At 44.4% G+C, this 20,956-nt stretch overlaps 1 protein-coding gene across 2 annotated transcripts in view; it reads right to left on the bottom strand.

Moving 5' to 3' along the window:
• Positions 1 to 5,676: 5,676 nt before the first annotated feature.
• The window catches only part of Col9a1 (collagen type IX alpha 1 chain), a 48,966-nt gene continuing 33,686 nt past the window's right edge, over positions 5,677 to 20,956 (bottom strand). For both annotated transcript variants that reach the window (XM_090338492.1, XM_090338494.1), the window contains 12 exons: positions 19,816 to 19,869; positions 19,678 to 19,731; positions 17,639 to 17,692; positions 16,325 to 16,396; positions 15,644 to 15,679; positions 14,801 to 14,845; positions 13,715 to 13,747; positions 11,856 to 12,002; positions 11,580 to 11,634; positions 10,814 to 11,002; positions 8,519 to 8,596; positions 5,677 to 6,161 (listed from right to left, as the gene is read on the bottom strand). In XM_090338492.1, coding sequence (XP_090194618.1) covers positions 5,977 to 6,161; positions 8,519 to 8,596; positions 10,814 to 11,002; positions 11,580 to 11,634; positions 11,856 to 12,002; positions 13,715 to 13,747; positions 14,801 to 14,845; positions 15,644 to 15,679; positions 16,325 to 16,396; positions 17,639 to 17,692; positions 19,678 to 19,731; positions 19,816 to 19,869 — 1,002 coding nt within the window. In that variant the 3' untranslated portion in view covers positions 5,677 to 5,976. The remainder of the gene's footprint in view (positions 6,162 to 8,518; positions 8,597 to 10,813; positions 11,003 to 11,579; positions 11,635 to 11,855; positions 12,003 to 13,714; positions 13,748 to 14,800; positions 14,846 to 15,643; positions 15,680 to 16,324; positions 16,397 to 17,638; positions 17,693 to 19,677; positions 19,732 to 19,815; positions 19,870 to 20,956) is intronic.

Here is a 20,956-nt window from a genome sequence, read left to right as displayed (position 1 = left end):
GCCTCAGCGAAGCTACAAAACCATCCTCACCAAGACTAATCCCATCCCACTGTCAAGTTTATACCTTGCTGATGACATTTTATTTTTTATTTTTATTTTTTTGCCAGTCCTGGGCTTGAGCTCAGCGCCTGAGCACTGTCCTTGGACTTTCTCAAGGCTAGAGCTCTACCACTTGAGCCTCAACACCACTTCTGCCTTTTTTCTATGTATGTGGTACCGAGGAATTGAACCCGGGTCTTCATGCATGCTAGGCAAGCACTTTAACCACTAGGCCAAACTCCAGGCCCTGACATTTTATTTTTAATGAATCATTGCTTAACTTGTAACAAATTCCCAACACAGTTCTCTGGTAACAATTGAAAACCCTCAAACAACAATTTCAGCGGAGAATTAGCAGAAATGAGACTCAGTGTGGAAAGGCCCTTAAGAGCTCTGTGTTCCAACACAACAACCTCAATAAAATCCTGGGAGACTTGTTATTAAGGTCCTGAGTGAGATGAGCTTTCTAATATTCTCAGAAGACAAAAGGCAATAAGTACTTTGATATCGAGCATGTTTTCCTTTTTCTTTTCTTTTCTTTTTTTTTTTATTGCCAGTCCTAGGGCTTGAACTCAGGGCCTGAGCACTTATATTGGGCTTTCTCAAGGCTAGAGCTCTACCACTCGAGCCACAGCACCACTTCCCACCTTTTCTATGTATATGATAACGAGAAATAGAACCTGGGTCTTGTCCATGCTAGTCAAGCACTCTACCAGTAGGCCACACTCCTGGTCCCAGAGCATGTTTTCTTAAGAGAAATTAAACCAAAACATGCAGTCAGCCCAGTGATGGTGACTCACTCCTGTAATCCCACTTACTCAGTAAGCTGCATGGAGGATTACTCTTTAAGGCCAGCCCTAGCAGAAAAGTTCGATGGACCTATCTCAAAAATATAAAGAGAAGCAGGACTGGAGATGTGACTCAAGTGGTAGAGCACTACCTTGTCAAGCACGCAGCCCTAGGTTCAAACCTCAGTACCACATATATCACCAACAAACCAACTTGCTGTTGGATTTACACATTTCTTGAGGCTAAGCAATGATACATGATTTTTAACTATTCTTTTTTATTCTTTTTACAAACTAACAAGGTGCTCTCTAAGGAATGCTATTGCCTTTTCACATTCACATTTTTATTTTGGAAGCAAAATAAGTTGGAATGTGTGAATCTAAATTTAAATCTTAAAAATCAAATTCCTTACGTCAATTTCCCTCATTGGTGCTTTCTCCAGTAATGGACAACTTGAAGTTGACAGCAAAATAGAGAGGCATGTAAAACAAAAAAGCATGAATTGCATTTATTAGCCTAAGATTATCAGTAGGCAAGGCCTTCCTGGTGAGCAACTGTGTTGCGTTCTGTGCATGTCTTCAGTGAACCCTCTCAAAGCACGGAACACACGTGTCTATGGAGTGTTACCATTAGCCAGTCTCGATGTCAGATTTACCAGCCACTGGATTCATGCCCATACCCTCATGTTCAACATTAATTCATTAAAACAGTGTTGAAGTACATAATCAAAAGTACTTATTTTACCTTATTTAAAGTGACCTATATTTCTCAAACACACATTTTTTCCTTTTGAGAAATTTAAAGTCATTTATATCTGTTGCCCATTTATAAACAGCAATACAACTACTTAACCATTTCTTTTCTTAATACTGTTTTGTTCACTACTTTTGCCAGAAATACCAGCATATTTCATGTTTTAAATTCCTTGATGTTTGGAATGGTTTTCTACTTATTTTGGTTTATTTTAAAAGAAAGATTTTATACCTCAAAAACACTATTATAACCCCCAGAAACATTATTATAGGCCAAAACCCCCAGATAATCCAGTTAGAGGTGATTCTGTAAAGCATGGATTTACATGAAGTTCACATCAGATCTCACCAATGAGATTTTAAAAAAGGTGGACTTGGAAATGGAGGTGTGGCTCCAGAGGCCAAACACCAGTCTGCAGCAAAGAGGTGCAAGGGAGAGCACCAGGCCTGAGTTCAAACCCAGATACTGCTACAAAAAATTAATATAAACAATTATTGTTCCAAGTCAGTCACCTAACTTTCTATAACATTTTTCTACTAGACAGAAGACAATGGCTCTGAAATGACAAGAAATTTCTGTGCTCAAATTGGTTAACATGCTAAAATGAATCATTTCTTAAAAGATTAATCATTTACAGGTACCTCTCTTAACTGCTACCTTAGCTGATGCTTTACCTAAGGTTTTAATATGTCTCAGAGGATTTGGAGAGTTCTATTTTGCTAGAAAGACAGTCAAAGCAATGTTTATGTGCTGTCTGGGTGAGGATTTGCTAGGCATTTTTCTTTGCTATTGCTTAGCAGCAATGTTTCTGAATACTGTTTTTTTTAACTGAACTTTATAGAGGGTTGATCTATGGGTTGGCTGTTTGTTCTTTTCTGAATCTGTGGAGTTTGTCATATAGTCTTGATATAAAATGGATGGGTGAACTGATCTTTGAATTTTTTTAAAAAAAATTCTATGGATTTCTTTTAGAATTGACATGTTTATCTGATTACTTTTTGTTGGAGTTCTATTTGGTTATGTTACTCCAGTTGCAAATAAAAGCACCTTGGTGGAAAGATCATTTCTTATCACTTTCTGACTAACATTATCATAGATCTTGAGGAAGTCTAAGAGCTTTATAAAGACTGTTAAAGCTCTCTTCACGGGGGAGCAAGCTTCTATCCGGGCAAAGCAGCCCTGACAGAGCCAAGCAGGGGAGACAGTCCTTCTCCTTGAGCACAGTTCAAAGAGACAAGAACACACACTAGAGCAGTTTGAATAAAATTCAAATGAAGACTATAGAATGACTGGTATAACCAACCACCAGAGGATAATTTTAAAGCATATAGAAAGTGAACACAAGAAAAAACATGATAGCACAAAGTATTAGGACTTTCTCCCTGGACTTGAGAAAATTGAGTTTTATAAACTAACTGAAGGGGTTAATAAGAGAACACAGAAGAGAAACTTGCCTGTGGTCCCCTGTCCCCCCCCAATCCAACGCCAGGTATGTGGTCCCATGCCCCATTCCTGGAGCTGGGTCTGTGGTCCCCTGTTCCCCTGTCAGAGAGCTTGAGGGTTTGTCCAGCAGTCACTGTGTGCCAATGTGATCCCAGCTGTAGCTGCATCCCCATGACACACGGCCTGCAAAGGCCTCCCTCCTGCCAGCATTTCAGCTGAGAGAATTTAACCCAGATCCAGCCACAAATGCCTCCTTTTTGTCCTCACTGGGTGCCGCCCACTGATGAAGAGGAAAAGAAGAACCTCCCATCACCCCTGTGCTGAGCACTCACAGTTCACTAAAGTCCAGGGACAGAATCTGTCCAGGCCCTACCCGGGCAGGTTCCATTTTCACTGTGAGAGAACAGAGAGGGAGGGAGCTCTGGAAAACTCTCTTCACAAAACCAGCCTTGTCCTGATTCCAAACACAAGATACAGCAAAGTTAAAATGCAGACCCCCTACCCCTGGTACCACAGACAAAAAACTTCTCAGTAAAATGTGAATTTGCTGCCTTGAACTATCATATATAAGAATCCGATGGGACTTGCCTCGGGGAATTTCAGGGCAACTCACACATCCAAATATCCTCATGTCAGTCTCTGTTCACTGAGACCTCAGGCATAGGACCCCAAGATCTTCCCAGCCCCCTTTCCTCCCACAAGCTACAGAGCTATGGGTGTCATTAAAACAGAAATTAAAACAGAAATCCTATCATATGCAGCAACATGTTCAACACAAGGAAGCAGACCCAGGAGCAGCCCAGCGCATGCTCTTGTTCTTTATAGAAGAATGAACGATGGTCACTGGATAGTGGCCAGGACAAGAAGTCAATCAGGGACTCCAAAGCACAGCTTCCTCTTTTAGCAAAGGAGAAAAAATCAGCTAAAACAACATATGATGCTTTTCAAAACAACTCAAGAATACAAAACTCTCGATATACAAATAACAGTTGACAAGATGGAAATATTACCGAGTTGACCATTACACCTTGTGTATAAGCACAGAATTACCATTAATGATGCCCTAGGATGAATTATGTCTGAAGAAAAAAAAAAGGAGTGCAAAGCTAGGCACAGTAGCTCATACCTGCAATCCCAGCTATCAGGGAGGTTGACATCTAAGGATCCCAACCTAAAGCCAGCTGGGCCAGAAATGTCCCATGAGACTCTTCTCTCCGATTAATCACAAAAATCCAAAAAGGAAGCTATACCTCAAGTGGTAGAGTGCTTGCTTTGAGCAAAAAAAAAGAAAAGAAAAAAGAAAAAGCTCTACGTTGAACACAAATCTCGGAGACAGTTCTCAGTCTCTGAGTTCAAGCCCCAGGACTGGGAAAAAACAAAACAAATAAAAAGAAACAAAGACAGAAAGAAGGAAAAGAGAAGGAAAAAAAAAAGAAAGAAAGAACAAAAGAAAGAAGAAGGAGAATACAGTGCTACAGCTAAGCTACTTTGTGAAATGTATGGGAAATAGTAAAACATAGGTCAGTCTTTGCAGCAATGAAGTTCTGAGGGGGAGCTAATACACCATTGAAATAAGATCAGAAGTTCAGATTAATTGAAGCTAGACTTAAAGACAGCCATGAAATCTAAAATATTATGCAGAAATGTGCACATACAGCTATGATTTTTCTGGGGAATGGGTTTAAAAGAGTCTATACAGTCCTACACATGTGTGCTCACATACACACGATCTGTCTCATACATACACAGGCACACACAATCCATCACAAATAATTCCTGCTATAGAATGTCTTAGAAAGACTAAATCACTATTACTACGTATACCTATAAAAAGCCAATCATTAAAAAATTCTTAATATATCTAAATACATTAAAAATTAATATATTAAACATTATTTTAAAAAAATGCAAGAGATTGGGGCCAGGAGTTTGGCCTAATGATAGAGTGCTTGCCTAGCATACACAAAGACTCATGTTCAATTCCTCAGTACCACATACATCAAAAAAAGCTGGAAGTGGTGCTGTAGCTCAAGTGGTAAAGCACAAGCCTTGAGAAAGCCCAAGGACAGTGTTCAGGCCCTGAGCTCAAGCCCAGGACTGGCAAAAAATGCAAGAGATTAAGAAATTATATTTATTGCTTCTTTGGTACTGCCAGCGATGTTACTTCAAAGTGTTGAATAATCTCAGGTCCAGGATGTTATACTTCTGTCTTTACTACAGAGGAACTCAAAATGTCGGTGGCTTTTGGTGCACAGTACATTTAAAGAAAAGCAAGTCTAAAGCCTGTTCTTGTCTGCCAAGCACATGGATGGGACCAAAAACACCAAGTCTGGGACTGGGAGTCTGGCTTAATGGTAGAGTGCTTGTATACCATGCATGAAGACCCAGGGTTCAATTCCTCAGTACCACATAATAGAAATAAGCCAGAAGTGGTGCTGTGGCTAAAGTGGTAGAGTTCTAGCCTGGCGAAAACCCAAAGACAGTGCTCAAGCTCTGAGCTCAAGTTCAGGACAGGCAAAACAAAAACAAACAAAAACCACCAAGTCCACTGAACATTGTGGTCTTTCATTGTGATGTGTCTAGTAATACTCTGTATATTGGTCTATAATCTGAGAACAAGCTCTGAAGTGAAGCTGGGCAGAACCACAGCAATTGAGGTAAACCAGTTGTTTCAGTTTATTGGCAATAGCCTGGATACATCACATGTGGAGCACATGTGAGTGCCAGCGCTTGAGAGGAGGGTTATACTTTCATTTACATGCATTAGTTTTGATGACAACATGTGTTTTCTCTCTGAAGAGAAGGGATGGGGATTACCGAATAGCACCATTGTTTCAAATCTGATTGTCAAGTCAGGCTCCTGTCTTTGTGAAGGAGGTGATTCAGGTTGTCTTTGCCCAGCTTCCAGTCTTTCTCTGCCAGCTGTTGTTTATGAAGGGGGTACCCAGTCTCTCACTGATCAGGCCCTTTGCTGAATGCTCGTTGGCCAGCCTGCAGGGTGCAGGAAGCTGGCTCGCAGAAACCTGCAGGCCCGGGAGGCCCTGGGGGTCCAGGCACTCCAGGGATCCCTGCAGTGCCTGGGGGCCCTGGCTCGCCATCCCGGCCATTCCTCCCATAGCTGGCAGGGCCTGGATCACCTGAAACACAAAAGGTTGCCCATGTGAGCAGGGAGCTCTCACAGCTACAAACCAGCACCCTGCAGCAGACCCTCACAGCCACCACTGGGGGTCAGGGGGTTAATCCATGTTTTCAGAAATGGTGGATGATGATGCACACAGGGGAGAAATACCCTTATTGGAATTGGATTTCAGAGAAATTTACAGCAGAGAGAGAGCCGGGTATTTACACCCCACATTTCCACCAGTAAAGTCATGCTGTGCAACATTCAACCTTCTACTGGAGAACAGACATGTCTATTGAGTGGCAAGATGTGGTGAGCCATGATCTGTAGTTCTAAGACAGGGCTGCACAATGAAAGAGTCTTTCTAACCAGTGAGCCAAGAAAACTACATCTCAGCTTACAACGGATGTGCAGAGTACAGTAAAATGAGAACCTTCACCTGATTTACCCTGCTAGAGCTCAGTGCCTCAGCAATCCACAAAGCACCATGTTTCCATTTCTTCTTATCCCTACACACAACACTACCATTTCCAGGCTGGCAGCTTCTGACTGGTTGGTTAATTGGAGATAGGAATCTCAGACTTTTCTGCCTGGTTACCTTTGAACCTGGAGGTTCTCAGTCTCCTGGGTAGCTAGGACAATGGCTGTGAGCCACCAAAGCCTGCTCTGTGTTTAAGGCAATTACTGCAAAGGTCTGTTTTCCCCTGACAAGTTCTTTATGCTGAGATTATAAATTGCGACAGAGCTCTGCCCTGCCTCACCAAACATACATGTTCAATTATAACTTGTTTAGACTTACTTTTCTTTCTTTTCTCAGAGGTTTTCATTTTTTCTTCATTTTAGTGGTCTCATTACATATGTCCTATTGTAGAGACCTTGTTTTATTGTATATATGTCAATATATGACACATATATGTATATACAATATATATACTAACTGCCTATTAATACACAGTTTTTTACATTTCAAGAGCCTTATAAAAACATTTCGGATTCTAAAAACATGAATATCCATGTCACTCTCCAGGTTAACACACCAGGGGTCAGCCACGTAACAGAGACAGAGGTAAGGCCTGTCTGGACACTTCAGTGAGTCGTAATAAGGCAGAGAGACTGATCTCAAGTATAAGCAGGGGCCCTTGTTTATTTGCCAACAATTAAAATTTAGCATTAAATCGGCTGATGAATCTGCCAATTGGTCTGTAAGTGGTATGTAAAAAATGTTTCTTCCACTGAACTGACTTTTGTGATGTTTGACAGAGCTGTATCTGCTGTTTTGTTCTGTTTTGTGCCTATCCAGCACTGTCCCTGAGCACTTTTGCTCAAGGCTGGTGTTCTACCATGTGATCCACAGCTCCTTTTCTGGCTTGTGTACTTGTTAACTGTTGATAAGAGAGAATTTCATGGACTTTCCTGCCCAAGCTGGTTTTAAACTAAAAACCCCAGATCTCAGCCTTCTGAGTAGCTAGGATTGCAGGCATGAGCCACCGGTGCCTGGCTAGCAGCAGACATCTTAATGAAACAAACCCACCCAAGAAATAACACTAACTGGTTCCTGAGGGTATGGGAGCAACTTAGACCAAGTGCCAGAGGCACCCAATGTCATCCACACATCTGGGGAGAGACACTGAGGATTCTTTCCTCAGGAGAGATAGGAAGTTAGCCAGTGTCCAACAAACTGCACACAGAAGTTCCTCTAGGTCCAAAGCCCAAAGCCTTGTAATAACAACAACTGTGTTGGGGAGGTACCACAAAGCACATTTCTAGCCATGCTTCATGGTCTGCCAGGAAATTGAAATACAAGTGGTTCAGAACCACTACACTGGAGGCTGAGATCTAGAGGATCATGGTTCAAAAGTTCTACCACTTAAAGTAGCTCAAGGAGTAGAGTACTAGCCTTGAGCTCAGGGACAGTGCCCAGGCCCAGAGTTCAAGCCCCACAATCAACAACAACAGCAGAAAAAGTTCTACCACTTGAGCCACGGCTCCACTACAGCTTGGTGATTCATTGGAGATAAGAGGTGCTTTTCTGCTTAGGCTGACTTCCAGCTGGGATCTCTGCCTACTGAGCAGCTAGGACTACAGTGGTAAGCCACTGTGCTCAGCTGACACCATGTTCCTTAAAGCATCCGTTTAAGAAATTAATATTTCAAACCTTGACATTCATTTCCACACAGAAGTTATACCTATGACTTACATTCATTTAACTCTTCATTGGGGCTGGCCCCTATAAACAAAAGATCTATGCCAGCAATTATAATCATTGATATGTTCAAGTGAGCTGCCAGCTCCTCCCTTCCCCCAGAACACCATCCAACCAGCAGCTCCCACCCTACTCCTACTCCCCACCTCCTGTCCCCCCAAACCACTCACCTGGGAGACCAGTAGCTCCTGGCAGCCCTTTGGGACCTCGTCCAGGAGGGCCACGCTCCCCCTTTTCTCCCAAGTCACCTGCATTTCATAAAAGAAATGTTATTCTTGCATATGTCTTAAATCATATTCTGCATTTTAAACTTTAAGCCAAGCCAAGATTCAGAAACCAAGGGGCAGGATCTTGCAGCAAACATGCAGCAAGCTAAGACTGCAGCTTATCCCATTCACAAGGCCACAGAAGAAATGCACTGGGGCTGTGGCATTGACACTGGCACCACATCTCACAAAATGAATGCGTATTCCTGGTAAAGTATTTGGTAAAATAAGAGTGGAAGGGAACTTGCTTCTTATGACATAATAATCTCAACCCAAAAGCTAGCTTAACACTGTGCAGCAAACACTCAAGCAAGCGGGACAGAGCAATGAGCATGCTCACTAACCCCGGGCTGCTTCTCCACACCCGGGGTTAAGGTCTTAAAACCATAATCACTCTGACACCTGGACACCGGTAGCTCATGCTGACATCCCAGCTACCCAGGAGGAGGCTGAGGATCAAGGTTGAAAGTCAGCCCAGGATGCCAAATTTCTAAGACACTTCTCTCCAGTTACCAGCAAAAAGCCAAAGTGAATATGTGTCTCACAAGTTGGAGCAGAAGAGCTAAGTGAGAGCTGGAGGCTCTGAGTTCAAGCCCAGTACACACACACACACACACACACACACACACACACACACACACACACAAAACCACTCTTTCTTTCAGTTGACATGAGTATATATTTTTAAATCAGAAAATCAGTTTCAAAGCAATTACAAACAACAAAAAATTGAGTAAACTTGCAGGGCTCAAAATGAACATTAATACCTGAAAATCAATGATTTTCATAGGTACAAATGACAGTTATAAGACATGATGTAAGAGAGGTATCACATATAATAGAAATGAAAATGTTAAGTAACTATGAATAAGTTTGATTGGAAAAATACAAGTGGAACAAGAAAGAAACTGGGGTATTTCTAATGCATACAAAAAGGATTGCAAATGCCTTAAATTGGAATGACACCTCTATAAAAGACTGTCAGTCTTTCCTAAGGTAAATGACCATTGAGACTCTACTCCCCACCCCCCCCCCACACACACAAAAAAAATCCCCAAGCAGAAGAAATTGTGAAGTTTGCTTAGAAAAGCACTATAGTCAGAATAGCCACACAGCCCTTCCTCCAAAGAAAGGTAGCAGCCGAGTCCTGACTCCTGCCAGCTAAGAAAACAGAGCTGGTTGTGAGTCTGGGAGACTAGTAGAGCAGAAAGAGGGCAGACCCAGGCATGTGTTCTGATAAGGGTGGGGACCTGGGTAGGAAACAGTGGGAGGTCAAGTTAAAGGGAAGTCAGAGCTGTCCCCTGTGCCTCCACCATCAAGAAGGAATGACAAATAGATTGAATATTTAAGCAGCAGAAAGAACTGGGGAAATTATTCTGTAACTTTAAGTTGAATTTGGACTTTATCATTCAAAATATGGCAAGTAGTCAGGTGCCAGTGGCTCATACTTGTAACCCCAGTTACCCAGCAAGCGGAGTCTGAGGATCACAGTTCAAATCTAGCCCCACAGAAGAGTTTATGATATTCTTATCTCCAATTAACCCCAAAAGCTGGAAGTGAAGCTGTGGCTCATGTGATAGAGGACCAGCCTTGAACATAAAAGCTCAGGGACAGTGCACAAGCCCTGAATTCAAACCCAAGAACTAGCACATTAAAAAACAAAAAAGAAAGAAAGCAGAATAGCCCCTAAGGTGTTATGGACAGGAAGGGGATGGACTCCTGTTTTCTCCAGGCCAGCACTTGGCCTATGGACACAGGGAAGGCCAGGTTGCTATCTAGGAGCTGGGTACAACAGATCCCTCCCTTGGCAGCACGTTTCTTAGAAACTGGCTCCAGATGAGTGAGGGCCACAGAGGGCACAGGCGGTGGGGGGAGGGAGACTAAGGAGAGAGATGGGACCTCTGCATCTCTCCCTACCTCTCATTTGTTCCACTTCTGAAGCTTTGAAATTGTGCCAGACTTAGAAGAAGCCCCAATTAAAACTTATTTTTTCACATGCAGTTCTGTACATGCCAAAAATTGTAATTAAATAAATGGTTCCAGCTGAGGTGTGGCCAGCCAGAGGCACCAGTGCCCTCTTTACCCCTTTATGGACCCACAACCAAGCCTGCTCGTCCTGATCACTCACACCATGATTGTGTCCCTAACTGGAGCACTGTGAGGGTGTGGCTCTCGTTCCCAGCTGGGAGAATTACTTACCTTTAGGTCCTCTCAGACCAAGAGCCCCTGGAGGGCCTTTGATCCCTGGGAGACCCCGGACCCCCATCTGCCCAGGGAAGCCGTTCTCTCCAGGAGGGCCTGGGGGTCCCGGGGGGCCAGGCCGCCCAGGGAGTCCTGAGACACCCATGTCAGGGCGCTTCAGACTGGCAGCCATCTGGGCAAAATGCTCTGGAAGACAGAAAATGACCCAGCACAGTCAGAAACACAGCCGTCAAAGAGAAAGAGAGAGAGCGCGCACTCCATAGGCACACTTGGTAAAACAACAACATAAAGAAAAGCTAACTCAGAAAAGCAGTGTTTATTATGAAGCTATAAGCTATTATAAATGATAATAAAACAACATTGGCATTGATAATATTCAAAACCAGGTAGATGTGTGTGGCTTATGCCTGTAATCCTAGCTAGGATCAAGGTTCAAACACAGCCTGGGCAGGAAAGTCTGTGAGACTCTTACCTCCAAGTAACCACCAAAAAGTTGGAACGGGGAGTGTGGTTCAGTGGTGAAACACGAAGCTTGAATGGAGAATCCTTTGGCTAGTACCAGAACCTGGAGCTCAACCCCTCATGCTGGTGTGCGTACACCTGCCCACACATCCCCCCACGGGCACACATGCACATAAATATTATTCAGATCCTCTCCCTTTGAAAGCGCAGGCCCTGTGTCTTCGCTGGGCATACTGCAAGGATTGAGTCTTAGGCTACAGCAGCTAGTGTTGGTGGCATTCAATGGCTGTGGTGTACTCACCCTGCATAACTCTCATGCAGACCTGCTTGATGTGCTGGTCTGTCGGAGCTCTCCCCTGTGCAGGAAGGAAGAGGCAGTTCATCACAGAAAGTGCAGACATTGAAACCCAGAATCCACAGCCACAAAGAATTCACAAGGTGGGATTTCAACACAGTTCATGGCTGCAGAGGGCCTTCCTGCAGAGGGGCATCTTCCACAGGGCTGCTCACCATAGGACTGCCCACCACAGGGCTGCCCACCACAGGGTGACTGCCCACTGCAGGACCATCTACTCACCGGAGGGCCCTGGATGCCAGGCAGGCCAGTGGCACCCTGCTCTCCCTGCACACCCCGAGGTCCAGGCGGTCCTCTTGGTCCTTCCACTCCTGGAAGCCCCCGACTTCCTTCAGGCCCTCTCAGGCCGGGCTCCCCAGGGCTACCAGCCTGGAACAGAGAGTGCAGGCACAAGCAGGCCAGACACAGTAAGACCCTGCTCAGCACCAGCACAAACACCTGGTCTTCCCTGGGGGCCGTGCCTTCTCTGGTCAGGAGCTACCCCAGGGGGAGCACGTGCACACCCCCAAAACTTGCCAGCCTCCTGAGAATGTAAAATGTGTATGGTTACTATCATTTTAAAGTCTTCATTGGAATAATACTGTTTCCAATTGCTTTCTCATACCTAAAGCTAGTCTCTGAGATCTGCTCAGTGGCAGGGGAGGGGGGTGGTGTTGTTTTCTTTTTGTTACTTTTGCCCCTGGGGGGGGGGAACCCAGAGCCTTGCCAGACACAAGCTCTGAGTCTGAGCCTAGCCTTGGTGCCACACTTGTCCCAAGGCTTCTTAGAATGTTGTGTCCATAATAGAAATACCATGAGTTCCTCTAAGACAGGCTATTTGGACATCATTAGTGCAACAAATACAAACACACCTATTTCAAAAAATGAATGTTATTTGGCCTTCATATTTTTTGTTAATTTGGAGATCTTAGACATTAACCAAATCTGAATGAATGCTTTTAAAACACCACATCTAAACGCTGCATATAAAACACTTTGCCAAGCTGCCTACCAGTGGCTCACATGTGTAATCCCAGCTCCTCAGGAAGCTGAAACTGAAGGGTCCTGGGTCAAAGTCAGCTCATGCAGGAAAGTCCAAGAGACTCATATTCAAATAACTCCCAACAAGCCAGAAGTGAGCTGTGGCTCAAGTGGTGGAGTGCCAGTCTTCCGTGAAAAAGCCGAGGGCCAGCACCCAAGCCAGAGTTCCAGCCCCAGTACAAGGAGGGTTTGCTATTGCCTCGGGGGACATTGGCCACCATGCTGACAGCTGGCTGTACACATTCTGAGAACTGGAGAACATGCCAGGAAAGAGGCACCAGGAGCCCTGCTCCCTTGCAATTTCTTAGTTTCTCACAGTGTTAGCATACATTCCTTTTATATGTGTACCTCACTTAAGAATTCCTATACATTGGATCTGAGCTAACCTGTAAGGACACAGCTTAGTCTCTATAAAATGACAAATAAAATATGCTAATCGGGTTCCATTCTAACTCTTACATGATTTTATGCTTATGCCACCAGCTTACTTCCTTGACTGGGTCACATGAGATTAAGAAACTCACTGGAATATTTTACAATACTGTAACTGCCAAAGAAATTCAGTCATATGATCACAGCAAAACCCAAGTCAGTTCTTTAAGAATGACCCATTCAGTGAGCAGAATAGACCCTGTCATGTAACGTTCATGGAGCTATTTACAGAGTTTAAAGAATTCCACCTGAAGTAGGTAACTTAGAAGACAGACCCAAACCCTGGCATGCTGGTGCATGCCTGTAATCCAGCACTGGGGAGACCAAGGCAGGAGGACCAGCCTAGATGACATAGCAAGTTCCAGGCTGGACCTTGCTATGTAGTGAGATGCTGGGAACAAGGGGAGGTAGATCCATGTATATTGCTGTGGATTGTTTTGTATGCACAAAGACTGGAGTTTGATTCCTCAGTACCACATATATAGAAAAAAACCCAGTGCTGTGGTTCAAGTGGTAGAGCTCTAGCCTTGAGAAAGTCCAAGGACAGTGCTCAGGCCCTGAGTTCAAACCCCAGGACTAGCAAAAAAAATTTTTTTAAATTTTAATTAAAAATTGTTGATTATACTTACAGATCCCTTTGAACCAGGCAAGCCCATGTCTCCCTAGTTAGTAAAACAAGATTATATTACAACAATATACTCACATTCAATAGTTTCCCAAAACATTAAAAGAGCTATTGTACTACTAGAATACAGAAAACTATAAACTCTGGCACTGCAGAAAAATATTGGACTCAATATCTGGATTTTAACTCCAATTCTGCTGCTTGGCTCTGGGGCCAAATTAGACCAGCCCCAGTCTGGCCATACACACGGCTGGACCCAAAGCCCATCTAGGTCTACTTTTAACACAAATTATTTTAAATTCATTCCCTCAAAGTCTAAACAAAATATGCATATTTTTAAGCTTTGAAAAAAATTAAAATCTTCCCATCATAAATTCTAGATGAATTCAGCTCGTGTTAGCATATCAGATATCTCTATTATAAAAGAGTGATTTCAAGCATTCTCTTAGCTCAAACAATGAATAACTTTAACAAAACGTACAGAATAATCCTCACAAATTTACTTTATTATTAGAATACCAGTCTGCCCAATTCAGCTGTTCTGTCTACATTTCTTCTAAACCTTGAATACGTGAATAACACATTACCAGAATTTTGTCTTACACTAAAATTTCCCAAAGCGATTTCATGAACAAGTGCTCATCCTGACCCCACAGGAACAAGACCTCAGTTTCCAAATTTGGTTGTGCTAGTTTGTGCTAGTTTGTCTCTAAATGTTCACAAGAGGTGGTGCCACGTCATCTCTATGCACTCATGTGACCCCCTCCATGGCTGGAGCTCTGACAGTGTCATCCTGTGCAGATGGAGGTGACTTCGTGGGAGAGTTTGAGCCACACCAAAACCTCAGAGCTGACTAGCTGCCGTCCCTGCCTGGGCTCAGCTCTATGGTGCCTGAGAGCCACTGCACATGCGCAGGAGGAGGCCAGAGGCAAAAGCCAGAGGTGCTTATACTGGGGTGTGTGTGTGTGTGCGCGTGTGCGTGTGCATGCGTGTGTGTGTGTGTGTGTGTGTGTGTGTGTGTGTGTGTGTTTCTAACAGAATTCAAAATTTATAAAGCTCCATCATTTTTAAGAAAGAAAAAAATACTTACCAGGTCACCTCTTTGTCCTGCTTCACCCTCCTCACCAGAGGCTCCCTAAAAATTATGGTAAAATGTCACTTTTTGGTCTTGGTTCCCTGGGTTATCTTTACCCAGTCAACAGTGATGTGCCCTGAGCACCTCCATTAGCCCCAAGGGTGTACAGAAATAAAATACCTTCAGTGACATCTCAGTGTGGGAGGACAGCCCAAACTAAGCCCAGAGGCCAGAAAGAGGCCACAAGGTGAGGCTGGCATCTAACTATTAACAAAGTGGAGTCTAACCCAGTTATTTAAAACTAATGAGCATAGCCAGTAATTTTGTAACTTGGCAAGCCTGAAAGAGGGCTTTCAGTAGGAAAAGAAGCCTAGAAATGAAATTAAATTGGAAGGCAAGTGTAAGTTTCACTGGCTGCAATAACAAAACAAACACCAGAAAGGGAGAGTAAGTTGGGGGGAGGGTTGTTACCCAGGGGAAGGCAGGAGAGAAGGGAGGGAGAATGTAGTCATGTTCTTTGGCATATGATTGGTCCTTGGGGGAGGGGGCTGGGAAATGGGGTAGACACAGAAGAGGTGACATTGACCCAGACACATTGCACTTAGAAGCTGCGGTTTTGAAGGGAGACCTCTTTGGACAGCTAACTAAAGATAATAAGGAAGGACGAGATAGACAAAGGGAGGAGGCTATGAAGGAGGGAGGGAGAGAGGAAGAAAAGAAAAAAGGGGAGGTGGGAGGGAGGAAGGGAGGAAAGAGGATGAAGCACCATGAGAGAAGCTGGGAGCCTCCATCCATTAGCTCACACCCCTGAGTGGGCAGTGGCCGCACTGTTCAGCTCCTGTCATCCTTTGTGCTCACCTGCTCTCCCTTTGGGCCGGGCTCACCAGTTGCACCCTGTGATGCACAAAGCAGAAACAATACCTTTTCAGTACTTTTTCAGTATTTTGAGATACTTCTGTTTATCCAGCTCCCCCACCCTACTTGCTGGGCTGACAAGAATAGAATAGGAGGAAACCTGTTCCCCATGGACTCATGGGATGCCACAGGGTATCCAGAGGCTCTAGTGACTTAGGCCTCCTCTGGATCCATGCACAATTTAGAACTAAATAGATTGCAGCTGAAATTCTTAGACTTCTGATAAGTCCGCAGATATGCTACTTCTTTTATGAGTGTCACTACTGGGGTTCAAACCCAGGGCCTGGGTGCCACCCCTTGGCTTTTTCTGTTCAATGCTGGTATTCTGCCATTGGGACACAGCACCACTCCTGGCTTTTTGGTGGTTAATTAGAGATCAGTGTCTTAAATATGTCTCCCAGGGCTGGCCTCAAGTGAGGTCCTCAACCTCAGCCTCTTGAGGAACTAGGATCACAGGTGTGAGCAGCTGGCATCTTGTTCAGCTCCTCAGAGCTTGCACACACCTGTCTGGGTGGACTTTTCTGGCATACCCTAGAAAACATCTTCACTGAGCCCAAAGCAAACTTGGTCTGGACATGCACCCCACCCCCTCTCCCATAAAGGCCCACAGGTCTGTCATCTTACCCGGTCACCTTTCATTCCGGGGAGACCAGGGGGCCCAGGCAAGCCAGGGAGGCCAGGGCGGCCCAGTGGGCCCTGGAAAATAAACAGAGTGCCTGGAGTGAAGGTATCTGAAATGTGGAGAGAACACAGACAGACACAGGGACCATGCATCCCAAGGCTAACCCACAGACATGTCCTACCTCCACACGTGTACCACCTGCACATGTACACTAACTCCACACATACACCACCAACAAATATGTACCACCTCCACACTTACACCACCTCCACACGTGCACCACCTCCACACATGCACCACCTCCACACTTACAACATCTGCACACATGCACCACCTCCACACCTACACCACCTCCATACCTGCACCACCTCCACACGTGCACCATCTCCACACATGCACCACCTCCACACGTGGACCACCTCCACACTTACACCAGCTCCACACGTGGACCACCTCCACACGTGCACCACCTCCACACATGCACCACCTCCACACCTGCACCACCTCCATACCTGCACCACCTCCACACGTGCACCATCTCCACACAGGCACCACCTCCACACGTGGACCACCTCCACACTTACACCAGCTCCACACGTGGACCACCTCCACACATGCACCACCTCCACATGTGCACCACCTCCACACATGCACCATCTCCACACGTGCACCACCTGCACACTTACACCATCTCCACATGTGCACCACCTACACACGTGCACCATCTCCACACGTGGACCACCTCCACACGTGCACCACCTCCACTCGTGCACTACCTTCACATGTGGACAATCTCCACATGTGGACCACCTTCGCATGTGTGTCATCTGTCCCGTGGCTATCATCCCATGGCTATCCTCTACAGGTATACCACATGTCACGTGGGTACCATGCTTTCTATGCTACTGTACCCAGTTTTGAAATTCACATTTACATTTTTTACACAGTGACATAGCAGCCCAAATAAGAGGCCGCTGTTACTTGTTACTTTTCTCTTATGCTTTTTGTTTGTTCATTTCGTGCTGGTATTGGGACTTGAACTCCAGGCCTGAGTGCCATCTCTGAGCTTTTTCACTCAAGTCTGGTGCTCTACCATTTGAACCACAACTCCACTTCTAACCTTTTGGTGGTAATTGGAGACAAGAGTCTCTGTCCAAGGTGGCTTCAAATCTCGGTCCTCCTATGTCAGACTTCTGAAAAGCTGGGATTACAGGCCTCAAGCACTAGTACCTGGTTCATACTTATTCCTAAACTGGTACTCTTAAAAAAAAACTTGTTAAAATGTTTTTCAGAGAGCAGATTGGACCCTTACTTACCAGTTTGCCAGGTATGCCTGGGGCCCCCATCGGTCCCGTTTCTCCTCTACTGCCCTGTGAAACCACACACATAACTGTCAACTGGATATCTGGCCCAAATCAAAAACGCTTAAGTAGTATATAAATAAATAACATCCAGCTATATTTTTATTTATTTAAATATGAAAGTCATCAAAATATTCTCCCTTTAACTGAGGGCAGAGACAGTTGCCATGGCAGGAATTCACCTCAAGAGATCTAACAGAGCTTTCTATACAGAATGCACCTCCCCTTCTGAGCTCTGCATTCTTGCAGTTGAGGCAGGTTTGGGATTTTGCATAGGGTCTAGAGCACAGTCAATTTTCAGTCTTACTGAACACTTTAAAACATGCCTGGCAAATGACCTTTACCCACAAAGAGCAAGAAAGAAGTGCAGAGATGTTTGCCTGTGAACCACTTCTGCAACTTCTAAAAGGTACTGATCGTAGAAACTGATGAAGAAATTAGACTTCCTTTCACTCATTCTTGCTCTAAATAGGTCTTAAAGGATTAAGTTGGTGTAAGACATGTAATTCATTTATGAAGGTACAGAAACATTTATTTTATTTTGTGGTTCAATTTTACTTTTTTAAAATTTGAAATCTGAGTTTGCAAATTTTTGAAATCCTAAACTGGCAAAAAAAAATAACTTCTGGAAAAATCACATGCATCTATCAGCTTTGGCATTTGAGAAGTAGATACAGTCTTTTTATTGTTGTTGTTAATTCCAGTCCTGGGGCTTGAACTCAGGGCCTGGGCACCATCCTTGGACTTTCTTAAGGCTAACACTCTACCATCTAAGCCACAGCACCACTTCTGGCTTTTTCTGTGTATGTGGTATGGAGGAATCAAACCCAGGGCTTCGTGCATGCTAGGCAAGCACTCTACCACTAGGTCACACTCCTGGCACTGCACAGTGTCTTTGTCTTATGTAGTCTGATAAAAATTGTTTTATTTCTAACATGTTCAGCTAAATGGAACACTGAGATTATTAGCTAATAATACATTTCCTGAGAATATATATGTCTCAACATCAGTGACCACAACAGACTTGTTAAATGACAGATCAAGCTGCGTACTCCAGCAGCTGTGATGCTAAACCTGCACTCCGCTGGCATAGAAAGATTGTTTTTTTTGCTGTCCTTGATATCCCATTCTGACTGACAATAGAATCAGAAGGAACCAGAGTAAAGACAGAATTCGAATATCAAAAATGTAAGCTGGGAGCCTTACAAAAAGGCTGAAACCTAACGGTTGTGGTTCAAAGCCAGCCTGGGCAGGAAAGTCTATGAGACTTTTAACTCCAATAAACTACTCTAAAAAGCCCTGTGACTCAAGTGGTAGAGCACTAGAGTTGAGCAAAGGTCCACACTCTAAGTCCTAAGACTGCCAAAAAAGGAAAGAAAGAAAGAAAGAAAGAAAGAAAGAAAGAAAGAAAGAAAGAAAGAAAGAAAGAAAGAAAGAAAGAAAGAGGGAGGGAACAGAATGGAAAGGAAAGGAAAGGTCATACCTAGTCCTATGGGGTTTGAGGGTTTGGATGCTCTGTATTTTTACATACATCTCTGTCCAATCATCCCTGTTTAAGAAGTCAAATGCTGCTGGCTCATACCTGTAATCCTACCTACTCAGGAGCCTGCAATCTGAGGATAAGGGTCCAAAGCTAGCCTGAGCAGGAAAAACATCCATGAAACTCTAACCTCTAATTAATGAGTTAAAAGTTGAACTTGTGACTCAGGTGGTAGAGTTCCAGCCTTGAGCAAAAATGCTAAGCAAGAATGTGAGGCCCTCAGTCAAGTCCTAGCCCTGGCACATGAAAATATTCTTTTCAACCTGAAGTAAGAGTAGAAAGTCATTGTGCCTGTTTAGTCACCTTTCTCTGTACATCTGAATGGCAGTCTCGTTGTCGATTCACACAAACACCAGTGGGCCTTCTTGATGAATGGGTGCTAGGCAAGCACTTGGGGAAGGACTATGGGGATGAATCAGTGCTAAGCAAGTGTTTGGGGGAACGCAATACTCACAGGAAGTCCCCTGGGTCCTCTGGGCCCCTCCTCTCCTGCAGGCCCCTGCTGGCCCTGGCCCAAGAACAAGAGTAGAGGAAACGTCAATCAGTGTCCCTTGGTAACATCCGTGGATGGGAATGGAAGAGGGTGGCTTACCGGTTTTCCAGAATTCCCCAGCAGACCTGGCTTCCCTGGAGTTCCTGGGCTTCCCTGTAGGCAAACAAGCACTCAGAGCAGCCCTAACCACCCGCCTGCCCACACCCAGACCCTGGTAGATAAGCAGCCTGAACCATTTTTCTCTTTATATATTTTCTTTTGTAGAGTTTCTTTCTTAATGAATGCTTCCACATCCAGTAAGTATTGTCCAAGAAGTATATTAAAGGTGAAAAACTAAAATTTCTTTATGTAAAGGGATCCCTAGCTGGACATAGGTGGCTCACACTTGCAATCCCAGCTACTCAGCATGCTGAGATCTGAGGAGTGTGGTTCAAAGCCAGTCTGGTCAGAAGAGTTCAATTATCCACCAAATTCATCACCAAAAAGACAAAAGTAGAGCTGTGGCTCAAATGTAGAATGATAGCCTTGATCAAAAGAGCTCAGAAACAGCCTCCCAGTCTTAAGGTCAAGCCCAGAAAAAAAACCACGCATACACATGCACACACACACACACACTCAAGAATCCCTTTGGACTTGAAGATCTGTCTTCCTTCATAGTATTGGTTATAGCCATCTTTCCTTTTACCACTTATACTTCTGACTCATTTCCTTTGAGCCCTTTCACTTGTATTGATACTGGTAAACTAAGAAAAAAATCAAGCTGGCAGAAGAAAACAAAGGGAGGTGCTGTGGAGAATGCCACACCATCCTGCTTCTGGAAAGGCATGTTCCAGGAGAAGCCATCACAGAAAACTCATGGGCCTGCATGGGCCAGTGTGCTCAGGGCGCTGTGCCTGAGGCCAGTCCACAGGCATCACCACTGCCAGCTTTGCACTACCACATTTTACCTCTAATATTTTTTTTTGTCAGTCCTGGGCTTGAGCTCAGGGTCTGAGCACTGTCCTTGGACTTTCTCAAGGCTAGAGCTCTACCACTTGAGCCTCAGCACCACTTCTGGCATTTTTCTATGTATGTGGTACCAAGGAATCGAACCCGGGTCTTCGTGCATGCTAGGCAAGCACTTTAACCACTAGGCCAAACTCCCGGCCTACCTCTAATATTTCAAAGCACAGTTGCTTTTTCTCTCTTTTATTTTTTCATCTATTGTTGTTACTTGCTTGCTAGGTAAAATACATGTGCT

This window comes from Megascapheus bottae, chromosome 8, assembly GCF_031878675.1.
Source record: "Megascapheus bottae isolate mThoBot1 chromosome 8, mThoBot2.hap1, whole genome shotgun sequence".
Lineage (NCBI taxonomy): Eukaryota > Metazoa > Chordata > Mammalia > Rodentia > Geomyidae > Megascapheus > Megascapheus bottae.
This window is presented reverse-complemented; position numbering and strand designations above follow the sequence as displayed.